A 27,386-nucleotide genomic window follows, 5' to 3' on the forward strand; every position below is an offset into this window, starting at 1 on the left:
GCATTGCAATAGTGTCAGCCAAAAAACTTCATGGAGAGATGTTGAAAATATCAAATATGCACATGAGTTGAATATTATTGGTATTTTTCAACTCATAATTACACTTTCATCACATTTTTTTCCAAGTACTTTATGAGCATAAACCTACCAGTCTTTACCATCTCTGTGAGATGGCTGAGGTGTTTGGAGAAAATAGTCTGGCTATCCTGATTGAAACCGCCAATTTACTGTGGTTATCAATCTAGCTGAGTCTGCTCTGCTCTCTCTCTTTTTCTTTTTTTTTTTTGGCTTTAGTTCTGTTTTTCTCAGCATATATTTAAAATTTTTGTGTTCTCTTTAAGCTCTTTCCCCAACCTGTAAGGCTCCCCTTCTCAGGATATCACTTTGTCTCGACTTCTTACCTCTGCCTTTAAAATTAGCAGTATTTACACAGGCTCACAAGACTTAATGGGTAGGGTGGTGTTCCTCCTGTTTAAGGCTTAGTCTTTCTGCCTGTTTTTGGCCCCATTTCTTCTCTTTTCCGTATGACCTTGCTTCAATTGATTATTCTTTCTTTAATAAACCTTTATATGGCCACTTTATAATAATTATTTTAATCTTCATAACAGTTATGAGAAGGTGCTATTATCGTCGTCACTACCATTCCTTAAAATAAAGTCACTTAACTACCGTATTTTGCCGTGTATAATGCGTTCCTGTATGTAATGCGCACCCACATGTTTGGCCCAAACTTGCAGGAAGAAAATTTTTCATTTTAATTTTTTAATTTAAATTTTTATTTGTTTACATTTAAGTATTTGTTTTTTATATTATAAAGGAATTTTAGCATTTATTTTTTAACATATTATGGTATAAGAAATTTTATGTAACAAATAATTACAAAACACAAGAACAGATACAAGGTACAAGAAATTTTATGTACCGGTAACAAATTTACGAGATTTATGCACCATGTAAGACCAAGAACTCTTCGTGGTTACAAGTTTGTTGTAAGTTCAACAAAACCGATTGTCATATTCCACAGTATTATTTTCCATACGGATATCGTTAGTGATTTCTAGTTACACTTTTAACTCATAAACTTAAATAAAAGAATTAAAAACATTTATGTAGTTACAGAATTAGTACTACCCATGTATAATGCACATCCTTATTTTTCCCTCTCAAATTTGGGCAAAACAGTGTGCATTCTACATGGCAAACTATGGTACTTCTTGCTACCACCTTCTCCTTCACCCTCATACAAACGTCCTTAGAGTATCTGACTCTGTCTCCCCTTCTTTATCTCCTGCTCACTCCTTAACCTATTGCAGTCTGGCTTCTGCCCCCAGTACATAAGTTGGTCTGGTTAATGACACCAGTGACATTAAGTGCTAGATCCAAAAGGATACTTTTAGTCCTTATTTTCTTGACCCACTCTACTATTTGACATTATTGATAATTTCTCTTTGAAACTCTCCAAGACATAATTTTCTTTTTCTTTTTTTTTAACCTCTTATAATTATTTTCTTTGCTTTTTCCCTCTGCCCATTCCCTGAAATATTAGTGTTTTCCAGGATGCTGTCTTTGAACCCTTCTCCTTTCCCTGTAACTTTTCTCTGGTGTTCTTACTCATTCTTTTGATTTAAAATATCGCCTGTATGTTGATGACTCCCCAATCTCTCTCATGCTTAACTCTCTCTGCTGAGTTTTAGACCCATATACCCAAGTTAACAGTGGTCGTTTCCACTTGGATAAAAGTTTCTCCTACTCATATGCCTAGTACTGAACTTGTTCTGCCTCAAATCTGTTTTTCCTCCTGTATTCTCTACTTTGACTGGTAGAATCATCATCTGCCCAAGCCACCAATCTGTAGTCTTTCTAGATCTCATTCTCCTCCCTTCACTTACCACTCACCAAGCTCTGTCAGTTCTCCTGCCTAAGTACTCCTTAAACTTACTTCTGCTCTACCTGTCCCACTGTTTTATTTTAGGCCTTAATCAGCTCTCATACATTCCTACAGTAGCTTTGCCTGCCTCTGGTTTTATTCTTATCAAATTTATTCCTTAGTTCAAAGTAATCTTTCAGTGTTTATCATACTTAGTTTCTCCCTAATTCTTCAGACTCACCTCCAACTATTAGTTCCCTTGCGTATTGCAGTCTAGTCATACTGAATCATTTCTACTCCCTTACATGTACCATGTTGTTTTATCCTCTTGTCACTGACAGAAACATCCCTCCTTCTCTTCATTGCATCATTTACTACCCTTTTGAACGTATTTATTTGATAAGGCCTTCGCTAATTTCCACAAGTATGAACATATGGAGAGTAAATCACTTTTCCCTTAACTACTTTGGTGCCATATACCTATTTCCTTTATTCTACCATTAAACACCATATTATATAGCAATTTTTGGTTTACTTGTTAGTTTTCCCTATAAAGCTGTGTTCCTGAAAGTCAGGGACCATGTTTTATTCATCTTTGTATAAATGAGCACAGTTTGTATTGAACTGTGTTCAATAATTGTTGAAGTGAATATTTGGTTTTTGTTTCTAATTTTTTTTGGGGGGTGGGGAATCAAATTTTAAAAGTGTGTGGGTTTTTTCAAATTCTTGCATGTGAATAAGTGTGAATTCATGATTGATAGTGATTTTTTTGATAATACATCTATTGTTTTCTAAATAATAGATAATTAATTTAATTCACCCCAGCTTCCTATCCTTTTTAATACTGAGTTCCAGTAGCAATTAATTTTTCTTTGTATTTTAAATTCATTCCTTTATTTTTCATTTATTCCATTAGGCCCTGAAGTAGGTCAGACTCAATGTCAATACAAAAGTTTGTTTTTATTTAAACACTGTTTAATTTTAGAGGAGGGGGAAAAAACCCCAAAACTAAAATACAAAGAATCTATTCAGTAGAAATACTTATGAAAGTTATGTTGACAATTCTTATGTTGACATTTTCTGTGTTTATTTTTGCTCTACATACATGTATTTCATAATCTTGTGTGTGTGGATACATGAATGTAAATCTCTTGTATACATTGTGCAACATAAGAAAAACGGAGTACATCCAAATAAATATTTATTCAGTGTTAGTCATTTTGGTTCAAAACTAGATTTAAAAAAATGATATCATGACTTTATATCTTTAGATTGAGCTAAGAGAACGAGAGATAGAACGACTGTCCATTGCATTGGACGGTGGCCGCTCCCCTGATGTCCTTTCTCTGGAGACTAAAAATAAAACCAATGAAAAGCTTATTGCTCATTTAAATATTCAGGTAATGACTTTTATGATTATTTCACTAAGTGTGTAACTCCTGAATGTTTCTAATGATCCATGGTTTTGTAAAAGTGACAGGGTTGTTCACTGAAGTATCATTTACAGTGGGAAAAATTTGATAGAGTCAAAGTACTCAGATATGGAGTACAGCTCTTGAGAGATCGTGTTAGTAAAGAATATTTAATGAGGCAGGAACATATAAATATATATACCATAATGTTAAATGTTTAAAAGAGAATAAACTGTAGACACAATGTGATTTTTAATTTGCTTTTTAAAAATGTATATATGAACTCAGAGAGAAAATGCCGGAAGAAATTACACCAAAATATACTAACAAAGTTTATCTTTGTGTGATGGGAATTCTTTATGATTTTCTTTATTTTAAAAATAAACATAAAAATTAAACTTGTCATTTTTAACTACCTATGTAATGGATTCCCTGCCATGCATTTGATCTAAAAGTGAAAGAACAGGAGAGTTCCATAAAGCATGACACATGACCCTTAAAAATTTAGGCATGTCAGTGCTGCCTGGGTTTAAGCAGAACAGAATAAGGCACAGATATCAGCAGTAGCTCTAGAATAGTGCTGTCCAATATGAATATTACATGAGCCACATATGTAATTGAGAATTTTCTAGTAGCCAGATTAAAAAGGTCAAAGCAAACAGGTGAAATTAATTTTAATAATGTATTTACCTCAACATATCTAAAATATTATTTAATATGTAATTAATGTTTAAAATATCAAGATAGTTTACATTGTTTTTATTTTCTTGTGCCTTTTGAAATCCTGTGTGTATTTTACATTTATAGTACATTTCAGTTTGGACTGTCGCCACATTTAAAGTGCTCTCAGCCACATGTGGATGCTAGTGGCTGCTACACTGGACAGGACAGTCTAGGGTCATATTTTCATCATGGTGATATTCTTCTCATATTTTTAGAATTCTATGTTGGGAAAATGTTCACACAAGCGCCTTATGTATCCTTTCCCTCCATGCTTGAAAATCTAAAGCCAGTGGCTATGTATTTTTATTAAGCCACACATTGTCAGTTTTGCAAATCATAGCAATATAAGTTTGTGAATGTAAAGTAGTTGTGGTTTTAATTTTGGGTATTTTAAAACTAGTATTCTGAAACATTATTTTGAAAGTTTAGTACTTACAATAATTTTCCAATTCAGCTACTTTACAAATTATAAATTCAATTTAGGTTGACTTTCTTCAGCAAGCTAATAAAGAACTGGAAAAGCATATCCAAGAGCTTATGGAAACTAAGGAAACGGTGACGACTGAAGTTGTTAATTTAAGTAACAAAAATGAAAAACTCTGCCAAGAGTTAACTGAAATAGACCAGTTAGCACAGCAGTTGGAAAGACATAAAGAAGAAGTGCTGGAGACTGCTGATAAAGAACTTGGGGAAGCAAAGGTATGTCAAGGGTGCAGGAGTGTTACCTAGCTTTCGTAGAACATAGTGAGCTTGAGCCCTTTTGATAGCCAGTTTGGGTCTTTTAGTTAGTTAGTTTATTTGTAATTCCAGTTTTTCTGAAGTGTTGTTTACACTGTCTAAATATTTGCACTTGTTCTAGTTGTTTGGGTGTGTTTCTGAAGCACACCTGTTTCTAAGATAGCTCTCCAGACTGTCCTGTTTTTCTTCAAGATTTTCATCTCTGTCCTTTTATTCTCTGAGCGAACTTCAGAACTTTGTCCTCTGTTGTTTTGTGTTTATGAACCCTTTAAAGGTATTTTTTAAAGCTATTTATGTTCTTGCATGTTTTTCATCTTCAAGTTTAAGTAGATGCAAAGTGGATGTAATTTCGTCTATTATAAATATTGATTTCTTAAAACTGTCACTTCATTCTTTTAAATGTATCAAGTAGAATCCAAATGACCCTTTCTTGAAATCCCCACAAAGTTTTATCCTATTTTAACATATTTTATGCTTGAGTATCTTTTTGTGATCATCCTGTGAAATGACTGTGCAGTAAAAAAAAAACACATTCATTGAAATGTTTTATTTTTAAAAATGTTCTGAGGCTATGAGATTCAGTGTTAACATTTTCCTCTGAATAGTGTTATCAGTACAATTATTAGTAATCAGTGGATCAAAGTGACAAATATAGCACAAATGTTAAATACTTATTAAATACAACAGTAAAATTTTATTGGAAATATATCTCTTAATAAGATATAATGGGAGAAAATGGTGCCTTAATCAAAGGCTTTGGACAGCCCCAATATTTCAGATTACCTTTTTGTCTGGTGCTTCAAAAGTTTTTCATATTTTAAGACAGTGTGACATCAGAGGCATGCCTTTCTTTTGAAAAGTGCGAGAAAGTTGTGAAAGAGAAGGTGGGAAAAGAGAACTCACATGATACCTAAACCATGAGCAGGTTCTCAGGTAGATAATTTTTAAGAAGGACTGTACATAAAAATTAAAAATCCAGATATTGCCTTCTTAAAACCATATGTATATGATTGATTCCCATGAAAATCTTCATGTTGTCTCAGAAGTAGGTATAACATAGTTTGAAGACCACTACTCTACATCACTGAATTAATTTTATACAGTCACCTCCACTAACTAGTGGAATAGAACGAAACTGCCTCAACATAATAAAGGCCATATATGAAAAGCCCATAGCTAACATACCAGTGGTGAAAGACGAAAGCTTTTCCTCTAAGATAAAAAACAAGGCAAGGATGCCCATTCTTACCACTTCTGTTTAATGTAGGACTGGCAGTCCTGGCCAGAGCACTTAGGCAAGAGAAAGAAACGAAAGGCATCCACAGTGGGAAGAAAGAAGTGAATTATATTTCCAGGTGACATGAATCTTACAGGTAGAAAACCTTAAAGATTCCACAAAAAAACAGAACTAATGAACAAATTCAGCAGAGTTGCAGGATACAAAATCAGGGATGTTTCAATACACTAATAATTAAAATCCAAAAAGGAAATGAAGAAAATAATCCCATTTACAATAGCATCAGAAAGAATAAACTACTTAGGAATAAACTTAACCAAGGAGGTGAAAGACAGGTAGACTAAAAACTGAAATATTGCTGAAAGAAATTAAAGAAGACAGAAATGAATGGAAAGATGTCCTGTGTTTATGGATTGAAACCCTTAATGTTGTTCAGATGTCCATGCTACCCAAAACCAGTGCGATCCTTACCCAAATCCAAATGACATTTTTATAGAAACAGGAAAAAAAATCCTAAAATTTACATGGAATGTCAAGGGACCTAGAATAGCCAAAACAATCTTGAAAATGAAGAGCATTATTAGCGTACTTTAATTTTGCATTTGTGGCTGTAGTTTTATTGCAATACTCCTGTATCTCATCCCTGTCCTATTCTACCTCCTTTTGCATCTTCCATGCTCATGCACACACATACTGCACTCAGCTTCTCATGTCCTGTTGGCAGTGCTCAGAATGACACCTTGGCTCACAAAAGATTCCCATTAGATCATTTTAATCTTGGCATTCAGCACTTTCAGTTGCATTACAGAGGATGCAGGTTGGTAGTAATGGGGGAGGGGGGAGAGAAAGCAACTAGGATAGCAAAATCAGGAAATGACAGTGCCGTAAGGTGAACTCTAAAAATCAGGGTTCAAGGAAAGTCCTGCAAGTATGCAGACAAAAACGATTTCCGAGTAGTCCTCTAGTTTCAGATGTTACAAATAGGTCCCTATACACATTCATGGTACCAAGAAATTGAAGAGAAGCTTCAACTTTGCCTCCTCTTCCTTGAAATAGAGGCTTAGGGATAAAGCCTCAGATCTCACTGGTGAGAGAATGTGACCAACTCGAAAACTGACTTGGTCTTATTTGCTGTGTGACTTTGTGATAAGTGTTCTTGACTCTTAGGTATTTACCTAATAGGCTTTTTATTCCTAGAAAGAGATTCAAAGAAATCTCTCTGAAATGCGGGATCTTGAAGAAACAATGGCAAAACTTCAACTGGTAAGTAGATGTCATATTGAATTGCCAGAACTTTCCGTGTGAAAAATTTATGCTTTATTTTACATATATATTATTTAATTGACATATAATTTGCACATTTTAAAATTCACTCTCTTAAGTGTGTAATTTAGTGCTTTTGGTATTGCAGCCATCACTACTATCTAATAACATTTTCCTTGCTCCATAAAGAAACCTCATACCCATTAGCAGCCACTCCCCATCTTCCTCTGCTCAGCTGTTGACAACTACTAATCTACTTTTCTGGACAGTTTATATAAATGGAACAATACAATATGTGGCCTTTTGTGTCTGGCTTCTTTTCTTTATAGCACAGTGTTTTCAAGGTTCATGCTTGTTATAACATGTATCCAGTAATTCCTTTTTAATGGCTGGATAATATTCCATTGTATGGATATATTTAGTTTCATTTATATTTTTATAATTCCTTACTCTTATAAGCAGTAGATGGCAAGTTAAATTCAAATTTGGAAAACTTGTTAGGAATTTTGTATTATTTTAACTACTTCATGATTGTCAATTTACAAATATTAAAACTAGAAACTGATAATAATTACTCAATAAAGTTGTTGACTTATATTAAAAGCACTCAGTCCTCTTTTAAAAGAGTTGCTTTGTAGTACAACCATTTTCCTAGTCATACTGTTTGTTCTGGTAGTCTTCAAAAGAGAAAACTAGTAATCATCCCAGCATAAGCTTCTAGGCATAGTATATAGTCCTACGGTCTAGAACTGGCAGAATGTTTGCTTACAGGGAGACACTGTTGGGTGAGCACCCAAAAGATTATTGAGGATTTTTTTAATAGTCTATTCAATTGGATGAGTCTCTGCTAAGATTGGAAACAAAGACTAATACTAATTTCCAAGTTTTCTCATTATGTCTCTATACAATCTAATCTGCAGTGTTCTGGTGGCATAAGGCAAATTAAAAAATGAAGCCATCGTGATACACTGGCACATAGCAGATACTCAAATACTTGCTGATTTTTATATGCTCATTATGGACAACATATCACAATGCTTTCCTTTTTATTCAACTGAAGCTATTCAGTTCAATTCAATAATGAATAATTGAATTAGCCCAACCTGCTAAATGTTGTCCCCTCTTGAGTTTCATAGATGTTGCAAAATTCCCCCATGAGGTCAATAAACAGAAGTAGACAAACATCTACATGTTTGATGATGTATTTACATTTGTAATGATGAGCGGGGAAAAGGAGGAGGAGGGAGGGACACACGCTAGAGTGAGGCTAATTAATTATTTAGCAATATCTAATCAATTTATTTAGCAATATGCAATAGCAAAAGACAAAGGCAATTAATAGAATGTACTAATGACAGAAAGTAAAGGTGGTTAATACTAAACTATACATTGATACCAATGTCATGTCAAAGGAGTACACGTACTTATAAGTCTAAGAGATACCAACACATGTTTACTACTGATCAAAAATCACTTGGCTAAATACACAAATAACATCAGTAAGGAGTATCCAAAAACAGTAATAAGCTCTATAGGATAGTAACTATTACAGTAGATGCCAAAAGCTCACCAAACTGGGGGAGAACAGCACTGGAAAAGTCATAAATCAAAACTTTGCCAGGTCTGTAGCTGAGAGAAACGCAGGCGTCTCCCACACCGCTGTTTGCTAGTTCCCAAGAATGCTGCTGCTGTTTGCATTGTTGTTGTTAGAAGTCAAGGCATCTTCTGATGCTGTAAGCTGCAAGCTGCATATAAATTTTCAAGGTGTTAACAATCTAAAGACTGTTGTTATTAGAAGTTAGGACGTCTTCTGATGTTGTAAGCTGCAAGCTGCATACAAGTTTTCTAGATGCAACAAGTTCTCAAGAAGGCTAACTGTGGGGAACAACACTGGAGAGGTTGGGAACCAGCCAGCCCTCACCAGGTTCGCGGCTGGAAGTCAGGACATCCCCTGGTGTTATAAGCTGCATGTTGCTGGAGGTCTTCAAAATGTTAGAATGATGAGAAATCACCAATGACAAATGACCAAATGACGAAATAGTAGTTAATTATATCACTGTCCACTGAGGTCTGTCTTATATATTTTCTCAGATGTACCTTAGAGCCAAGTTTCTTGTTCGTGCCTCCCCCTCGGGGAATGGCTAGTTCCGGGAGGGTCCGGCAGTTACTGATATGAATGTTGCCCATCCGGCCAAAGGGCCAATTCATCTGGATAAGCAGTATCTATTGTTCTTGCTTGGGAACATCAGCCAAGGTCTTCCAAAGCCTGGCAACGTGCCTGTCACGTCGTCCTGATATAACTTAGCTACTTCTTCACTTCATCTGCTGATGTGGGCGAAACAGACAGAACAAAGAGGGAATTCTCTCAACCCCTGATGAAAAATTTCTTTAAGCCTAAGCTAACCATCACCTCACAACATGGACAGAACAATAAACATCATCTCATATCTCCCCTACTCGAGAGAATGAGACCAAACAGAAAACTTCATCTCATGTCTCCCCTGCTCGGGAGAATGAGACCAAAGGGGGAATTTACTCAACCCCTGATCACAGCACAGAAATCACCTCACATACAGGAACAGATAAAAGCTAATAGACAAAAGCTCACATCAACCAGTGAAGGCAAATTTTCTTCAACATCTTCCCTACATTGTAAAACACAATGTAAGGGCAGAGATTTTTGCTGTTTGTTTGCTGCTATTTGTATGCACAGTATAAACAGCTGTGATTCAAATGTTTGTCTCAGAACTGTGACCAAGGTTTTTACCAGTGTTGGCTGAGAGTAGGATGTTGCAGTAGTTACTTTCTGACCTGTCTTATTTCTTCCATTAGTGCCATATTTCATGTATTTTTAAGATAAATACTACTGGTATCTATAGCTAACATTTATTAAGCACTTGTCACCTGCTGGACATTGTCAGAGGGCTTCATGTCATAGATTCCTTCTCACTAGTGACTCCTCACTGTCCAGGTACTGGTCTTACACCCACTGTGCGGTGAGGCTGACAGAATAACCGACATAGTTGTAGATACCTATGGTCGTCTTACAGTAGTCTTTCTTCTGCCCACCTTTAAAAATAAAACCTTTAAACATTTTTATTGCACAAGTACATACTCATTTAAAAAAAGGACAATGCATGGAACATTTTAAAAAATAAAATCTAGTAATTCCACTATTCAGAAAAGAGCACTGTTGACATTTGGGTTTTCATGGTGCTTTTTGGCATAATTGATAATTAATTTTAGTTGAAACCATATATTTGACTGACTAAAAGTGTTTCTGTGTGTATGTGAATCACTCTTAAATAAACATACTTACAAAAATATCTATTTTAAGTGCTATAATACTTTATGAAGTCCTTTGAAATCGTAATTATAGTATTAAAATTTGCAGGAATTAAACTTATGCCATAAAGAAAAAGAGAGACTGAATGATGAACTCCTTATGAAATCAGACCTGGAAACTGTTGTTCATCAGCTTGAACAAGAAAAGCAAAGACTTACCAAAAAAATTGAAACTTTCGCAATTACAGGTAAAATGTTGATAACTTAGAAAGTGATTGTGATTTCCTCTTGATGTATTACATTTCTTAGCAGATGATATTTGTGAGTGCTTGCTGTAAAACAGAAATTGCATTGTAGTTACAATAGAAAATCTCCCTCCCTCAAGTATTTTACAGAATTCTTTTTATTTTTGGCTGTTAGTGCAGGGAACCCTGCATGAATATCTTCCAACAGAAATATGTTCTTCTTTGATGCAGACTGATAGTATTAATTAAGACTAAGAGGAAGTCTATTCTGAAATAGTGAAAAATTGAAGACGAGAATCCTTGTAAGGAAGCGCTGTTGTATCACCTGAACGTACACATGCACGCACACATACACACACGATTGAAATAGGCTAACTTTTTAAGTACCAGTCCCTAAATGAGGTTTTTGAGGACCAGGGAAGAATTCATCCATCCATCCATTTATTCATTCATTCATCTGACAAATATTTATGAGCCTATTATTTTCCAGGCTGTGTTTTTGGTGCTGGGTATATGATGGTAAACATGATACACAAGGTCCCTGCTCTTAAGGGGCCTTTGTTCTAGATACAGAGACAAACTACTAGCACGTAAATAAAGTAGGTTAATTTTAGAAGATAAGAGGTAGTAAATGGGGGGATGTGCTAGAGGTCGACTGATGGAAGGACTCAGTGATAAGACACCAGCTGGATAAAGATTTGGGAGCAGTTTTCCAGGCACAGGGAATGGCAAGTTCAGAAGTCTGAAGCCATCAAACGCCATGTGTCCTAGGAAGTGAAAGAAGCCAGTGTGCTATAGTAAGAAGTGGCTATGCTATATCCTATGCTTTTCATCATCCATGTGGATAATCTGTTTGACCCCTTCTCCCTTTACTAGCTGTATGACTTGACCATGTTACTTAACCTCTCTATTCCTTAGTTTCCTTATCTATGAGCTTCATGATGGTACCTACCCAAAAGGTTGTTGCAAGGATTAAATGGGTTAATATATTAAAGGTGCTTAGACCTTTGTATTAAAGTTTGCAATTTATTCCTGTCATAGTTATTACAGCTATGGCCTTCGTTTCAGCATAATCTTTGAGATATCTGAAACTCCCTTGTTTCTGTGTTTCAAATGCATACCCCTGCCAAAAACCCAGCCACGGATCAACCAAAACATTTACCTTCTACACACTGACACATGAGCAGCTAAGCACTGCTTGTTGTGCACCAGACACATGGATAGACTGTAAATTAGATGGCCCCAGACCTCAGCAGCATCCTCAATGATATATGGACATCTTACTCTGTATTTCTTACTGCGTGATCTCCCACTCTGCAGGGAACATTTCAGATGGTTTCCATTCTTAGTAAACCTGTGACTCTCATTCTATGCCCCATTTCAAGTGGGTGATCTTACCTCCAGTTACCCTAAGAGAATGGAAGCTGTCAGGGAGGCGTTCCATTAGTTTCCTGTCCCCAGATCTTAAAACCTGTCCATCTTTATCTTCTCTCCTGTCGCAGTGGAGGCATGTCCCTCTAAGGAAAGGCCACTGCCCCGATCTGTTCTCTGGTCCTATTCTCTAAGTTTATAAATCTTACATATTATCTCTTTCCATAACTTTAGTCTTTATACTGTTTTTTCCCCTGTTGGCATTCAAACTGCTTACCTTCTCCCATTCTAAAACAAAAACTTTGACCCATTCCTCCCCAGCCACTCTTTCCTCTTCTTCATAACTTTAACATCTTGAAAAGTCATCCACTCTTGGTGTTTCTGCTTGATCACCCATGAACGTCCTTTAGCTTCTTAATCCACTCCAGCTGGCTTCTGTCCCCATCTTACCAACAAAACTGCTTTTGTTAAGGTCATCATTCAATACCATTATGCTAAATGCAGTGGACACTTCATTCATTAAGTTGTTTAACACACAGCCCATTCCATCCCACTCTCCTAGTTTCTTCTTACCTTTGTGGTCACCCCTTCTCAGGATGAATTTGCCAATTCAGCCAATGCAATTCAGATTGCATTGCACACTGTTCTTTTGTAGCTTTTATTCTACTACAATTAGAACAATTGCTTAACCTGGGCTATTTGTTCATTCTTGTATCCTTAACTAGTGCCAGGCTCATTGTAAATGCTCAGTATCTGTTGAATGAATGAAAGGAGAGATGGGAGTGAATCAGAATATGTCTCAAAAATCATTTCATGCCTCAGAATTATAATGAGTATCAGTTAAATTAGGTTAAACTATATGAAATTGCCGGTATTAGGTTACTTTTGACTCATGAAAAGGTGATTTCTATGGTAAAAGTTGTGTTATTTGAAGAAACATGAGTTGTTTTGATCTCTGTGTATATACTGTATTAAATTCAAGCTTAATGTTAAAATCATGTATACTATGATTAATTGTAGATAAATTTTCTTTTACTACATTTTCAGATCACCAGAAAGTACCATGTTGTAATTTATTGCTTTGTTTTGTAGTACTAAATACTACCCATCCTTGTGATAAGACAAAAGCAGGAGGACTTTGACTTACTGGAGTTTATTTAAACTTTTAATTTAATTTTTGCTTTTGTTATTTTCCTCTCAATATTTACTTCTTTGATATCTAGCAGTTATAGGTAATATACCAAACAGTTAATGATTTTTCGTAGCTTGCGTTCTAAAAGTTATTGATATAATTTATTTGGATAATTATATGGTTTAAGTGTAACACTGTTTTAAGGTTTAATTACTTTAATTTGCAGAAAGAGAACTTACTTTGGAAGTTGAGAGGATGAGGCTAGAACATGGAATAAAACGTCGAGACAGGTCACCTTCTCGTTTAGATACATTCCTGAAAGGGATAGAAGAAGAACGAGATTTTTATAAGAAAGAGCTAGAAAGACTCCAACATATAATACAACGAAGATATTGCTCTACAAATTCTTCACGTGAAAAAATTCCAGTATTTAAAACTCTAGAAAAGGTAATATCTCTTTATAAGAGTAATTGATAGGGTAAGAGAATATCTTTTTGAACATGCTTTTCTGGTGTATTGTTGTATTAAATGTAACTTTGTTTATAATTGCTCTTAAAAAGTCTTTCTTAATTTTGCTTTTTGTTTTCTTCCATGGCCTACACTATAGGAACACTGCACTAAATTAGGAAAACTACTTAACACAACATAACACACACGAAGGAGTGAATAGCTCCTTATGTATATGGAAGGAGTAGAGGGGCATGTGACCTTCCAGAAGTTGGAACCAGGAACTCATGCTACTGGGCACTTCCTCTCTTTCTAGCCTTTACTTTTGGTATCAGCTGCTTTTTCTCTCTCGAAGCAGAGTGGCTTTGTCCACATGGCAGGCAAAATGGCTTCATGCCATGCCCAGCTTTGGACTAGTCAGAATGGTGGGTCATGTTGTGCAGGCCAGGCATCTTCCACGCTAGCCTTGCAATAGGAGAAACTAGGAAGTGGAAGTGGGTGCTGGACAGATCGTCCCATTGGTCCTCTACAACCACATAGATAATTGGTAGTCTAAAGATGCGTATTAGGTAAAGTTAACCATGATTCATGAGAGATTAGTCATGTGTCTCTCTTAGGTTTTAATTTCAACGTTTTATGAGTATCACTTTAGTTCTTTAGAGTTTTCTTTTTTTTTTAAGCTTTGGAGCTTTAGGAGTCTTGGAGGTGTATACGACCCTAACATTATCTATACACTAGATAAAATTAGAAGCGGAGAGTAAATTCATCAAAATTCAGAACATTTGATTTCAGACTTGGCTTAGTTTGCCAATTGCATCATCTTTTTCCAGAAGATCCTGTGTCAAACAGTTTTGAGTCATTTTTCTGACTATTTTTTAACCTCATTGGCTAATGGCTGAATTTGATTTACAGATGTCAGAATAAACACTATGATGTGTTATCTGCTATAAACAGAGTGGATTGTTGGGAAAATACAGTGTAAGTTAATTACTGAGTTGTCACTGAGTTGTTTTTTAGCTCCATGTATATATACTTAAGACCCAGGAAAAATAAATCACTGAATTGACCACTTTCATTGTGTAGGAGAATCTTCTACAACCTGGTTGATTAGTCTAATCAAGTATTTATTAAATAGAACTAAGTAGATAAATATCTCAAAGTTTTTAACCTAAATATTCACCAATTCAATTGCTTGGTGTGGATTCCCAATTCAAAGACAAATGAGAAATTTTAATAAGGTACTGGTAAAATTAGGAGACATTTCCCCTCCTTCAACTTATTTACCTTCTTGAAATATTCTGTTACCTGACACAAATAAAGAATTCATTTTCCAAAGTTTAGTGGTTAAGATGTTCAGAGCATTTTAGACCACCAGTAATAAATTGCATGCATGGTAGGGAAGAGTGGGTATGCACACGAGTGAAATGGGTGGATTGTAAGACAGTTGTGAGTGCTGGGAACTAAAGAGTGCATCCCTGCCTAAAATTGGGTATTATAAACATGTTTAGGAACACTTTGTTAGCAAACCACAAAGACCGCTCCAAAGCTGGATTTGGTACAGCTGTGAGTTTTCAACCTCTGCTTTATCAGAAACTATTAGGTACAGATTCTTGGGATTGCAATAATTTGGAAAAAAAATACTGACATTTTAAGTATCAGTGATCTTCGTCTGTAATACACGCGTTGATTTCTCTTTTGTTCGGGGAGGACACTGTCCCCTATCATCTTGTACTCACCCTGGTTCCAACTGTTAGTTGGAGTATAGTGTGAAGTGCTTTGGAGTTGGAGGCCCGGTAAAAGTTCTAACTCCAAAAACTGGCTATGACCTTGCACAGTTACCTAAATTTATGGAACCTCAGTTTCCGCATTTGCAAAGTGAGGAAAGTGACTACAACCTCTTGTGAAGATTGTATGAGATAACTTGCATAAGGGTCCCATGTAACACCTAATTCCTAGTAAATTGTTTCATTTATTTATTATTTGCTGGCTCAAAGCACATCAGGTTTAGGTCGAATGTCAGGTTCAGTTCAACAGATAAAGAGTGAGTGCCTGCTATGAATGAAGCACTGAAGATAGGAGATAAAGGAGACGTGGATCTTATCCTCATAACCTTCAGCATTGCCCGTGTGTGTGCATGAGCTCATGTGTCTGTGTGTCAGGAACAGTGGAGTGGTAAAAGGAAGTTACTAACAATTATCTGTTAACAAAAATATAAATATCTACATACAAGATACATTTAGAAAATAGCTAGAGTTCCTGCTTACGGCCAGTCAGTAAATGCTAGGGAATCCATACATTTGACCAGGTATGCTGGGCACTGAAGATGTGGGGAATAAGACTGGATACCTGCTGTATCCCTCATGCAGCTTACATTGTAGTGGTTAAGACGTACATTAAACACATAATCCTGTAATCAGCTCAGTTATAATAAGTGTTAATGGAGAAAGAATATGAGAAAGATTCAGAATGCTATGAGAGTATGTACAGGGAGATATACATTAGATTGGAGAATCTGGAAGGACTCCTTAGAGAAAGTGACATTTAAGCTGAGACCTAGACAGTAATGAAAGTAGCCTGTAAGATTCTTACCCTTTGAGCTCTCCTTTCCTGAGATCGATGCAGACTACCTCCTTTCTGTAAGATATCTTTATTTAGGTATGGTTAGGTTACAGATTTTCTTTTACAGTTATTTAAGCCTTGATTAAGTCCTCAAACCCTAATCTGCTTTTGTCCTGTAAAACATCTTATCCTTTAAGGTGTCCAGATAGCTAATCTCATCCATTATGCCTTGATCTTTGCTTACTTAACCAAGAGGATAACTTACTTCCAAGAGGCAGGTGAAGGGTACCTCCCAGAAATCTTCCATACTTCCAAAATAGACCTCACATTAGTTTGAAGCTGGGACAGTTGGGGATTGGTGTGCCTGACATTGATTTTAGATTCAGTCACAGAAAACTCTGAGGAATGTGCTAGTCTATTAGTTACTTACACTGGATGAGCAGTCACACAGCACTTCACAGGCCTTCCCCTGGACAGCGTTATAAACTAGCGGTCCCCACATTTAGCATGCACCAAAATTGCCTGGAGGGCTTGGTAAACCACAGCTACTGGGCCTTGTGCCCAGAATTTCTGATTAAGTTGGTCTGGGGTGGGCCCCAAAACTTGCATGTCTAACAAGTTCCTAGATGCTGCTGCTGATTCTGGTCTAGGAATTACACTTTAGTTACCACCAGTATAAACAACTCCAGGAGAATGACACTTGAAGCATCTGATAGAATTTGATCAATAGTATTGGCGGCTGGGCCCCTTCCTGGGACCTTGAAGGCCAGGAAATTTGCCCCACTGCTGCCAACACTCTCATCTCCTGCTGTCAATGTAGATGAAACGTTATGTTCCTTAAACATTAAAGGAATTTGTGTTCTTTTTGTCTGTTAGCATCTTTCAGTCAGTCTCATTACCAGCATCCTTGTGACAGCCTCGTGATGATAATTATAGCAAATGATAACTTCTGTTCTTAAATTATTCAGGGTGATTACAATTCAGAAATTCATCTGATCACAAGAGAAAGAGATGAACTTCAGCATATGCTTGAAAGATTTGAAAATCATATGGAGGATATTCAGTCCAATGTTAAATTATTGACAGCGGAAAGAGATAAACTAAGTGTCTTATATAATGAGGTAAGAAATTGATTATAATTAAGCCAACAGGTTATATAGAACCACTTAACTATAATGGAACCAATATATATCCTTTAAATTACTATAATATATGGACTTTGTGGTATTCCTTCATAAATAGAATTATAAATAGTAGTTTCTACTATCATCCTGTTCCCAAAGCAGAGATTTCTATTAATTTTTCATATTTATTTTTCCTCTTTTCTAGCCTATGTGTCAGGTCAGTTAGAGATAATCTACTTTTAAAACTACCTGGAACAGGTCTTAGACTGACTCTGAGCCAAGTTAATACCTGGGATTCAGACATGTTAGGATATGTCTATCAAATGGTGGGTAGCACTCACTATTTGGATGTATTGGATATTAAGGACTTAGCCCCTCGTGAGAAAACCCCAGAGTAAGAGGGAATACAGCTTGGCCCAGTTACAGAGCCTCAGTTGTCAGAGGCCAAGGTGAATCTGAGTAAAGCATGGTATCTATCACCTAAATTTGTTCCCATACCAATCTCCTGGAAATCCTCCTGCTACTTCAGGAGGGTAAGAAGAGTATGCAAGTTAAAAGGTCAAGTTGAAAAAGCTGTTTTCACTTTTGGAACTTTTTTGGGATTCTGCAGTGAGAATTGATCCACTTCTGGGCTTTCCTCACTGTTGGCTTAGATTTCAGCCTTCTTGGGTCTGTTTAATTAACTACTGGTTGTGCATCTGCTCTTTGGTTTCCAAAATTTTGTGGTTGGCACTTCCCTCAGTCTCCTTGTCCTTTTGTTGTTGTTGTTGTTGTTATTATTATTATTATTTTAATCCATTTACTCTCGTTTTGTTGGGATTTGGAAGAGAGCAATGGTAACATGTGCTTAGCTTGCCCTTTTTTTTAATTAGACATATATCCAAAGTGTTTTTTCTGTATACTTTTATTTTTTTTTTAAAGTTTATTGGGGTGACGACTGTTAGTGAAGTTACATAGATTTCAGGTGTACAATTCTATAATACATTATCATAGCTCACATTGTGTGTTCACCACCCAGAGTCAGTTCTCCTTTCATCACCATGTATCTGACCCCCTTTACCCTCACCTACACTTGCCCTCTGGTAACCACTAAACTATTGTCTGTGCCTATGAGTTTTTGTTTTTTATTTGTTTGTCTTGTTCTTTTGTTGTTTTCATTAAGGCTCAGGAAGAATTATCTTCGTTAAGACAAGAATCCATCCAAAGCACAGCCTCCCATAATATTGTTAGTCTTATGGAAAAGGAAAAAGAACTGGCATTATCTGAGTTAAGGAAAATTATGGCAGAAAAGGAAGCTTTAAAAGACAAGTTAAAAGTAAGTAATAAGATTGACTTATTTTTGAAAGGTAATTTATTGAGAAAAGGGGAGGTCTTTATGTATGTTTTCCTATGAAGTGAATATTTAGAATGTACAACTAGATCAGGGATTGGCAAACAATGGCACATGAGCCAATTCCAGACCACTGTGTTTTTGTATGGCCTGTGTACTAAAAAGGGTGTTTACATTTTTAAATTATTGAAAAAATATTTTAAAAAAGGCTATTTCATGACCCATGAAAAATTTGAAATTCAAGTTTCATTGTTGGTAAATGTTACTGGAATACGACCCTCATTCATTTACGTATTCTTTGTGGGCTTCTTTTGTGCAGCAGTGGCAGAGTTGAGTAATTATAACAGAAACTGTATGGCCCACAAAGCTGAAAATATTTATTATCTGGTTCTTTATAGAAAAAAACTAACCTCTGATCCCAATAGGCAGTTCATCATGTGGACGGACATTTTTTTTTTTTGGTAGAACAGCTTTCTTGAGATATTCACATACCGTACAATTCACCCATTTCAAGTGTACAGTTCAGTGGTTTTTAGTATATTCACAGACTTGTTCAACCATCACTACAATCAATTTTAGAGTATTTTCATTACCTCAGAAAGAAATCCTGTACCCATTATCAGCCAGTTTCCATTTCCTCCCAGCCTTCTCAGTCTGAGGCAACGACTAATCTATTTTCTGTTTCTACAGATTTGCCTACTCTGGATATTTCATATAAATGGAACCACTCAGTATATATATTTTTAATTATCTGGCTTTTCTCACTTAGCACATTGTTTTCAAGGTTTGTCCATGTTGTAGTATGTTTCAACACTTCATTCTTTTTTATTGTGGAATTATATTCCATTGTATAGGTAGACAACATTTGATTTATCATTTGGGTGGTTTCTACTTTTTGCTATTAAGAATGTGGTGTTTTGAATATCCATGTATAGCTTCTTGTGTGGATATGTTTTCATTTATCTTGGATATGTGTCTAGATTTGAGTAATTTCAGGCTGTTTTCCTAAGCATCTATACTATTTATATTCCCAACGGCGGTGTATAAGAGTTCTAACTTCTGTATCTCCTCGTCAACACTATTGTCTCTTTTTTATTATCATCATGCTGGTGGGTGTGAAGTGTAGTACTCATTGTGGTTTTGATTTGCGATTTTCCCGTTGGCTAATGTTGTTGAGTTTATGTGCCTGTTTGGCCATTTGTATATCTTTGGAGAAATGTCTGTTCAGATTATCCTTTGCCCATTTTTAGATTGGGTTATTTGTCTCATTATTATTGAGTTGTAAGAGTGCTTTATATAATATATTCTCGATACAAGCCCCTTTATCAAATACATGATTTGCAAATACTTTTCCTTCATTTTGTGAGTTGTCTTTTCATTTTCTTTTCTTTTTTTTTTTTTTATTGACAGCTTTCTTTAATAACACTATTTCTAGGTAATTAATCTTTCTAAACTCTTTTTTTTTTTTTTAAATTTTTATTTATTTATCTTTTTAATTAGTTTCAGGTGCACAAGACAAAGCAAAACTTAGACGTTTATCATTTATATCCCTCACACTGTGTGAACCCCCCTCCCCCCATCCACTATCCCTCTGTACGTTCCCAAAACCTCTCACCTTCCCCTTATCCCCACCCCCCCGCCCCTCTAGCAACCCTCTGTTTTTCCTCCATGTTTCCAAAACTGTTTCTGATTAGTTCATTCACTTATTCTTTTCTTTAGATTCCGTATATAAGTGAGATCATATGGTATTTGTCTTTCTCTTTCTGACTTATTTCACTTAACATAATGTTCTCTAGGTCCATCCATGTTGTTGCAAATGGTAAGATTTCTTTCTTCTTTATGGCTGCGTAATACTCCATTGTATAAATGTACCACAGTTTCTTAATCCAGTCATCTACTGATGGGCATTTCGGTTGTTTCCAGGTCTTGGCTATTGTATATAGTGTTGCAATAAACATAGGAGTGCATAAAGATTTTTGAATTGGAGTTTTGGATTTCTCCGGATAGATACCTAGGAGTGGGATTGCTGGATCATAAGGTAGTTCCATTTTCAGATTTTTGAGATATCTCCAAACTGTTTTCCATAGTGGCTGCACCAATCTGCATTCCCACCAACAGTGCACCAGCGTTCCCTTTTCTCCGCATCCACTCCAGCACTTGTTGTTTGTTGATTTATTGATGATAGCCATCCTGACTGGGGTGAGGTGGTATCTCATTGTGGTTTTTATTTGCATTTCTCTAATGGTTAGTGAGGTTGAACATTTCTTCATATGTCTGTTTGCCATCTGTGTGTCCTTTTTAGAAAAATGTCTCTTCATGTCCTCTGCCCATTTTTTAATTGGGTTGTTTGTTTTTTTGGAGTTGAGTTGAGTGAGTTTTTTATAAATTTGTGATATTAACCCCTTATCAGATATATCATTGGCAAATATCTTTTCCCAATCAGTAGGATCCCTTTTTGTTTTATTGATGGTTTCCTTTGCTGTGAAAAAGCTTTTTAGTTTGATGTAATCCCACATGTTTATTTTTCCTCTTACTTCCCTCGCGCGAGGGGATATATCAGTAAAAATCTTACTCCGGGTAATGTCTGTGAGGTTTCTTCCTATATTTTCTTCTAGGAATTTTATGGTTTCAGATCTTACATTTAAATCTTTAAGCCATTTTGAATTTATTTTTGTATATGGTGTAAGGAGGTGATCCAGCTTCATCTTTTTGCATGTGTCTGTCCAAGTTTCCCAGCACCATTTATTGAATAGACTGTCTTTACCCCACCGTACATTCTTGCTTCCATTGTCATAGATTAAATGGCCATATAGGCATGGATTTATTTCTGGACTCTCTATTCTGTTCCATTGATCTATGGGTCTGTTTTTATGCCAGTACCATGCTGTTTTGATTACTGTAGCCTTGTAGTATAATTTGAAGTCAGGTATTGTTATACCTCCCACTTTGTTCTTATTTCTCAAGATTGTTGAAGATATCCGGGGTCTTTTGTTATCCCATATAAATTTTAGGATTATATGTTCTATTTCTGTGAAAAATGTCGTTGGTAGTTTGATAGGAATTGCGTTGAATATATATATTGCCTTAGGCAGTATGGACATTTTAACTATATTAATTCTTCCTATCCATGAACATGGTATGTGTTTCCATCTATTTGTATCTTCTTTCATTTCTTTCTTCAGTGTCTTATAATTTTCTGAGTATAGATCTTTTACTTCTTTGGTTAAATTTATTCCCAGGTATTTTATAGTCTTTGGAGCAATTGTAAATGGAATTGCTTTTTTAATTTCTCCTTCTGATGTTTTATTATTGGTATATACAAATGCAACTGATTTCTGAATATTAATTTTGTATCCTGCTACTTTACTAAACTCATCTATCAGCTCTAACAGTTTCTTGGTGGAGTCTTTAGGGTTCTCTAAATATAGTATCATATCATCTGCATATAATGACAGTTTTACTTCCTCCTTACCGATTTGGATGCCTTCTATTTCTTTTTCTTGTCTGATTGCTGTGGCTAGAACTTCCAGCACTATGTTGAATAGAAGTGGAGAAAGTGGGCAGCCTTGCCTTGTTCCTGATTTTAAGGGGAATGGTTTTAGTTTTTCCCCATTGAGTATCATGTTAGCTGTGGGTCTATCATATATGGCCTTTATTATGTTGAGATATGATCCCTCTATTCCCACTTTCTTAAGGGTTTTTATCATGAATGGCTGCTGAATTTTATCAAATGCTTTTTCTGCGTCAATTGATATGATCATATGATTTTTATTTTTCATTTTGTTAATGTGGTGTATCACATTAATTGATTTGCGGATGTTGAACCACCCTTGCATACCAGGGATGAATCCCACTTGATCATGGTGTATAATCTTTTTAATATATTGCTGAATTCTGTTTGCTAGTATTTTGTTGAGGATTTTTGCATCTATGTTCATTAGCGATACCCGCCTGTAGTTTTCTTTTTTTGTGGTGTCTTTGTCTGATTTTGGGATCAGGGTGATAGTGGCTTCGTAAAAAGTGTTTGGGAATCTTCCCTCCCTCTGGATTTTTTGGAAGAGTTTGAGGAGAATAGGTGACAATTCTTTTTTGAACGTTCTGTAAAATTCACCTGTAAAGCCATCTGGTCCAGGGCTTTTGTTTGTTGGGAGATTGTTGATTACTGATTCAATTTCCTTGGTGGTAATCAGTCTATTCAGGTTTTCTGTCTCCTCTTGAGTTAGCCTTGGGAGGTTGTATGCATCTAGGAAATTGTCCATTTCTTCCAGGTTGTCAAATTTGTTGGCATACAGTTGCTCATAGTAATTTCTTAGGATTTTTTGTATCTCTGCGGTGTCTGTTGTCACTTCTCCTCTTTCATTACTGATTTTATTAATTTGGGTCCTCTCTCTCTTTTTTTTAATGAGTCTGGCTAAAGGTTTGTCAATTTTGTTTATCTTCTCTAAGAACCAACTCTTGGATTCATTGATCTTTTGTATTGTTTTTCTGGTTTCTATTTCATTTATTTCCGCTCTGATCTTTATTATCTCCTTCCTTGTACTCCCTTTGGGCTTATTTTGTTGTTCTTTTTCCAGATCCCTTAAGTGTGAAGATAAACTGTTGATTAGTGATGTTTCTTGTTTCTTTAGGTAGGCCTGCAGTGCTATGAACTTCCCTCTTAGGACTGCTTTCGCGGCATCCCATAGATTTTGGGTCGTTGTATTTTCATTTTCGTTTGTCTCGAGATATCTTTTGATTTCTTCCTTGATCTCCTGTTTGACCCATTCATTATTTAGTAACATATTATTCAGCCTCCATGAATTTGTGTGTCTTCCAGTCTTTTTCCTGTAGTTCATTTCTAATTTCATAGCACTGTGGTCAGAGAAGACAATTGGTATGATTTCAATTTTCTTAAATTTATCCAGACTTGCTTTGTGGCCTAACATATGGTCTATCTTGGAGAATGTTCCATGTGCGCTTGAGAAGAACGTGTATTCTGCAGCATTGGGGTGGAATGCTCTGAAAATATCGGTTAAATCCAAGTGGTCCAATGTGTCATTTAAGGCTATTGTTTCCGTATTGATTTTCTGTCTGGAAGACCTGTCCCTTGTTGTCAGAGGTGTGTTGAAGTCCCCTACTATGATAGTGTTACTGTTGATCTCCATCTTTATGTCAGTCAATATCTGTTTTATATATTTAGGTGCTCCTATGTTGGGTGCATAGATGTTTACTAGGGTTATATCCTCTTGTCGAATTGATCCCTTTATTATTATATAGTGTCCATCTTTGTCTTTTAATATTTTCTTCATTTTAAAGTCTATTTTGTCAGAGATAAGTATTGCAACTCCAGCTTTTTTCTCATTTCCATTTGCATGGAATATCTTACTCCAACCCTTCACTTTTAGCCTGTGTGTGTCTTTTGATCTGAGGTGAGTCTCTTGTATACAGCATATACAAGGGTCCTGCTTTCTTATCCACTCAGCCACCCTATGTCTCTTGATTGGAGCATTTAAACCATTTACATTTAAAGTGATTATTGATAAGTACATAGTTATTGCCATTTTTAAATTTGTGGATAAATTGTTTTCGTCTTTCTTCTATTTACAGAAGTCCTTTTAGTATTTCTTGCAATGCTGGCCTGGTGGTAATGAATTCCTTTAGCTTATTCTTTTCTGGGAAGCTCTTTATCTCCCTGTCAATTTTAAATGATAGCCTTGCTGGATAAAGCAACCTAGGTTGTAGGCCTTTGTTTTCCATCACTTTGAGTATCTCCTGCCACTCCCTCCTGGCCTTCAATGTTTGTGCAGAAAAGTCATTTGATAGTCTTATGGGAGTTCCCTTGTATGTAACCCTCTGTCTTTCTCTTGCTGCTTTTAGGATTCTCTCTTTGTCTTTAATCTTTGCCATTTTAACTATAATGTGTCTTGGAGTGGACCTGTTTGGGTTTATCCTGGTTGGAACTCTCTGCACTTCCTGGACTTGTATGTTGGTTTCCTTCATCAGGTTAGGGAAATTTTCAGACATTATTACTTCAAATATGTTCTCAATCCCTTGTTTCTTCTCTTCACCTTCTGGTATTCCTATGATGCGCATGTTGTTGCGCTTGATGTTATCCCATAGGTCTCTTAAACCATCTTCATTGTTTTTTACTCTTTTTTCTTTCTGTTGTTCTGTTTGGGTGATCTCTGCTAACTTGTCTTCTAAGTCGCTGATTCGATCCTCTGCTTCATCTAACCTGCTGTTAATTCCTTCAAGTGAGTTCTTTATTTCGGTAACTGTGTTCTTTAGTTCTAACTGGTTGTTCGTTATGATTTCTGCATCCTTCTTGATGTCCTCTCTAAGTTCCTTAAACATTCTTATCATCAGTATTCTGAACTCTGTCTCTGACAGTTTGGTTACCTCTGCTTCATTTAGTTCCATTTCTGAAGGTTTCTTCTGTTCTTTTATTTGGGATATGTTTCTTTGTTTCCTCATTCTGGCTGACTCTCTGTGTTTGCTTCGATGTATTAGGTAGATGCCCTGGAGTTCTTAGTTCTTGCTGGATTAGTATATAATAAATGTCCTTTATATTTGACTTGCACTACTTCGTTCTTCTCCCCTGCGTGTGCTCTAAAAGTGACTCTTGTGTTGTGTATATTGTCCTGTTAAAGAAGATCCTTAATTGCTTTTCGCTTGTGAGTAGGTGGAGTTAACTCCTAGGCTGACTAGTTGTGAGACTTGGCTTTGCCCACGCAGGGTATTCTGCTGCGTGAGGGTTGACCGCTTAGATGTGGTTTGCCCTTTGGCCTCTATGTGCCTGTAAAGAATCCCCTCTGAGTGTGTCACTTGTAGGTCAAACCCGGTAGTACTCTGGCTTGGTCTGGAGTTGGCCGCTGGGTATGTTGAATCTTGTGCCTCTTAAGCTGGGCACTGGTAGGGCAATTACAGAAGAAAGCAAATCACCAAGCACAACAATAACAACAAGGAAAAAGTCAAATACATTCACATGTAAAAAAACAATCGACAACCCCCACTCGACACAAGCAAAGATGTCAGAAATATAAAGACAAATCAAAACAGAACAAAAACAAACAAACAAAAAAAAATAGCGCCAGTTGTAGCTTAAGCCCACCAAGTAATCTCCAGGTTGTTCTCTGCTATAGCACAGAGTCCCCACTCGACACAGGCAAAGATGTCAGAAATATAAAGACAAATCAAAACAGAACAAACAAAAAAAACAGCGCCAGTTGTGGCTTAAGCCCACCAAGTAATCTCCAGGTTGTTCTCTGCTATAGCACAGAGTCCCCACTCGACACAGGCAAAGATGTCAAAAATATAAAGACAAATCAAAACAGAACAAAAACAAACAAACAAAAACAAACAAACAACAAACAAACAAACAAACAAACAAAAAAACACAGCGCCAGTTGTGGCTTAAGCCCACCAAGTAATCTCCAGGTTGTTCTCTGCTGTAGCACAGAGTCCTCACTCGACACAGGCAAAGATGTCAAAAATATAAAGACAAATCAACACAAAACAAAAAAAAACAGCGCCAGTTGTGGCTTAAGCCCACCAAATAATCTCCAGGTTGTTCTCTGCTATAGCACAGAGTCCCCACTCGACACAGGCAAAGATGTCAAAAATATAAAGACAAATCAAAACAGAACAAAAACAAACAAACAAACAAACAAAAAAACAAGCAAAAAACAAACAAACAAACAAAACAAAAAAACACAGCGCCAGTTGTGGCTTAAGCCCACCAAGTAATCTCCAGGTTGTTCTCTGCTGTAGTACAGAGTCCTCACTCGACACAGGCAAAGATGTCAAAAATATAAAGACAAATCAACACAGAACAAAAAAAAACAGCGCCAGTTGTGACTTAAGCCCACCAAGTAATCTCCAGGTTGCACAGAGTCCCCACTCGACACAGGCAAAGATGTCAAAAATATAAAGACAAATCAAAACAGAACAACAACAACAAAAAAGACAGCGCCAGTTGTGGCTTAAGCCCACCAAGTAATCCCCTGCGTATTGTGCAGGTAGAGCCGGTCACCTGATGCCCAGAGTGACTCTGAGGCTGCAGCTTTAGATGCGTGGGGCTGAGGGGTCTGGACAGTAGGTTTTACAAAGTCAGTGCAGTTTCTGCCCTTGCCGGCACATATGCACACCGAGAATAGCACCACCAGCCCTGTGTCCAGCTCTCCTGAGTCTTAGGGCACCTCTTCCCTGTGTGTGTGTGTGTGTGTGTGTGTGTGTGTGTGGCCGGCAGGGAATTCCTCAGCTGCTGAAAGCTGAGTGCTGTATCTGCCACTTACTGCTGATCCCTGGGAGTGCCTCTGCCGATGTAATTGCCCCGCCCTAGGCAGGCCAGAAAGGGTGGGGGCTGGGGATGGAAAGAGGGGTCTTCTCTTTCCCAGCCCAGCTGTGTCACACCCCACCCACAGGCCAGAAACGGTGGTATCTGGGGGTGGATGAGTCTTCTGTCTCCTAGTCCAGGGCAAACCACACTCTTCTCAGCCTCTTCCCTGGGCCAGAGCCAGCGGCCAGTCTTCCCTTAGCCCAAACCCCAAGGCTCCTCTGTAATCTGACACTGCTCTTCAGATCAGGAGCCAGTTCAAGTCTCTGGAAGGGTGGGGGTAGGATTGGAAGAGCGGGGGGAGGGGTCCAGGTATGGAGTTTAATAGCCTCAAATGCT

The 27,386-nt window shown here is 36.7% G+C and overlaps 1 protein-coding gene across 7 annotated transcripts in view; it reads left to right on the plus strand.

Annotated features, from left to right (window-relative positions):
• Positions 1-27,386, plus strand: part of CEP135 (centrosomal protein 135) — a 77,457-nt gene that overhangs the window by 16,327 nt on the left and 33,744 nt on the right. For all 7 annotated transcript variants that reach the window (XM_088791035.1, XM_088791050.1, XM_088791039.1 and 4 more), the window contains 7 exons: positions 3,139-3,267; positions 4,486-4,701; positions 7,175-7,240; positions 10,635-10,773; positions 13,500-13,720; positions 17,248-17,400; positions 18,566-18,718. In XM_088791035.1, the coding sequence (XP_088647161.1) occupies positions 3,139-3,267; positions 4,486-4,701; positions 7,175-7,240; positions 10,635-10,773; positions 13,500-13,720; positions 17,248-17,400; positions 18,566-18,718 (1,077 nt within the window). The remainder of the gene's footprint in view (positions 1-3,138; positions 3,268-4,485; positions 4,702-7,174; positions 7,241-10,634; positions 10,774-13,499; positions 13,721-17,247; positions 17,401-18,565; positions 18,719-27,386) is intronic.

This window comes from Rhinolophus sinicus, chromosome 1 (genome assembly GCF_057876585.1).
Source record: "Rhinolophus sinicus isolate RSI-liver-muscle chromosome 1, RSI-T2T, whole genome shotgun sequence".
NCBI lineage: Eukaryota > Metazoa > Chordata > Mammalia > Chiroptera > Rhinolophidae > Rhinolophus > Rhinolophus sinicus.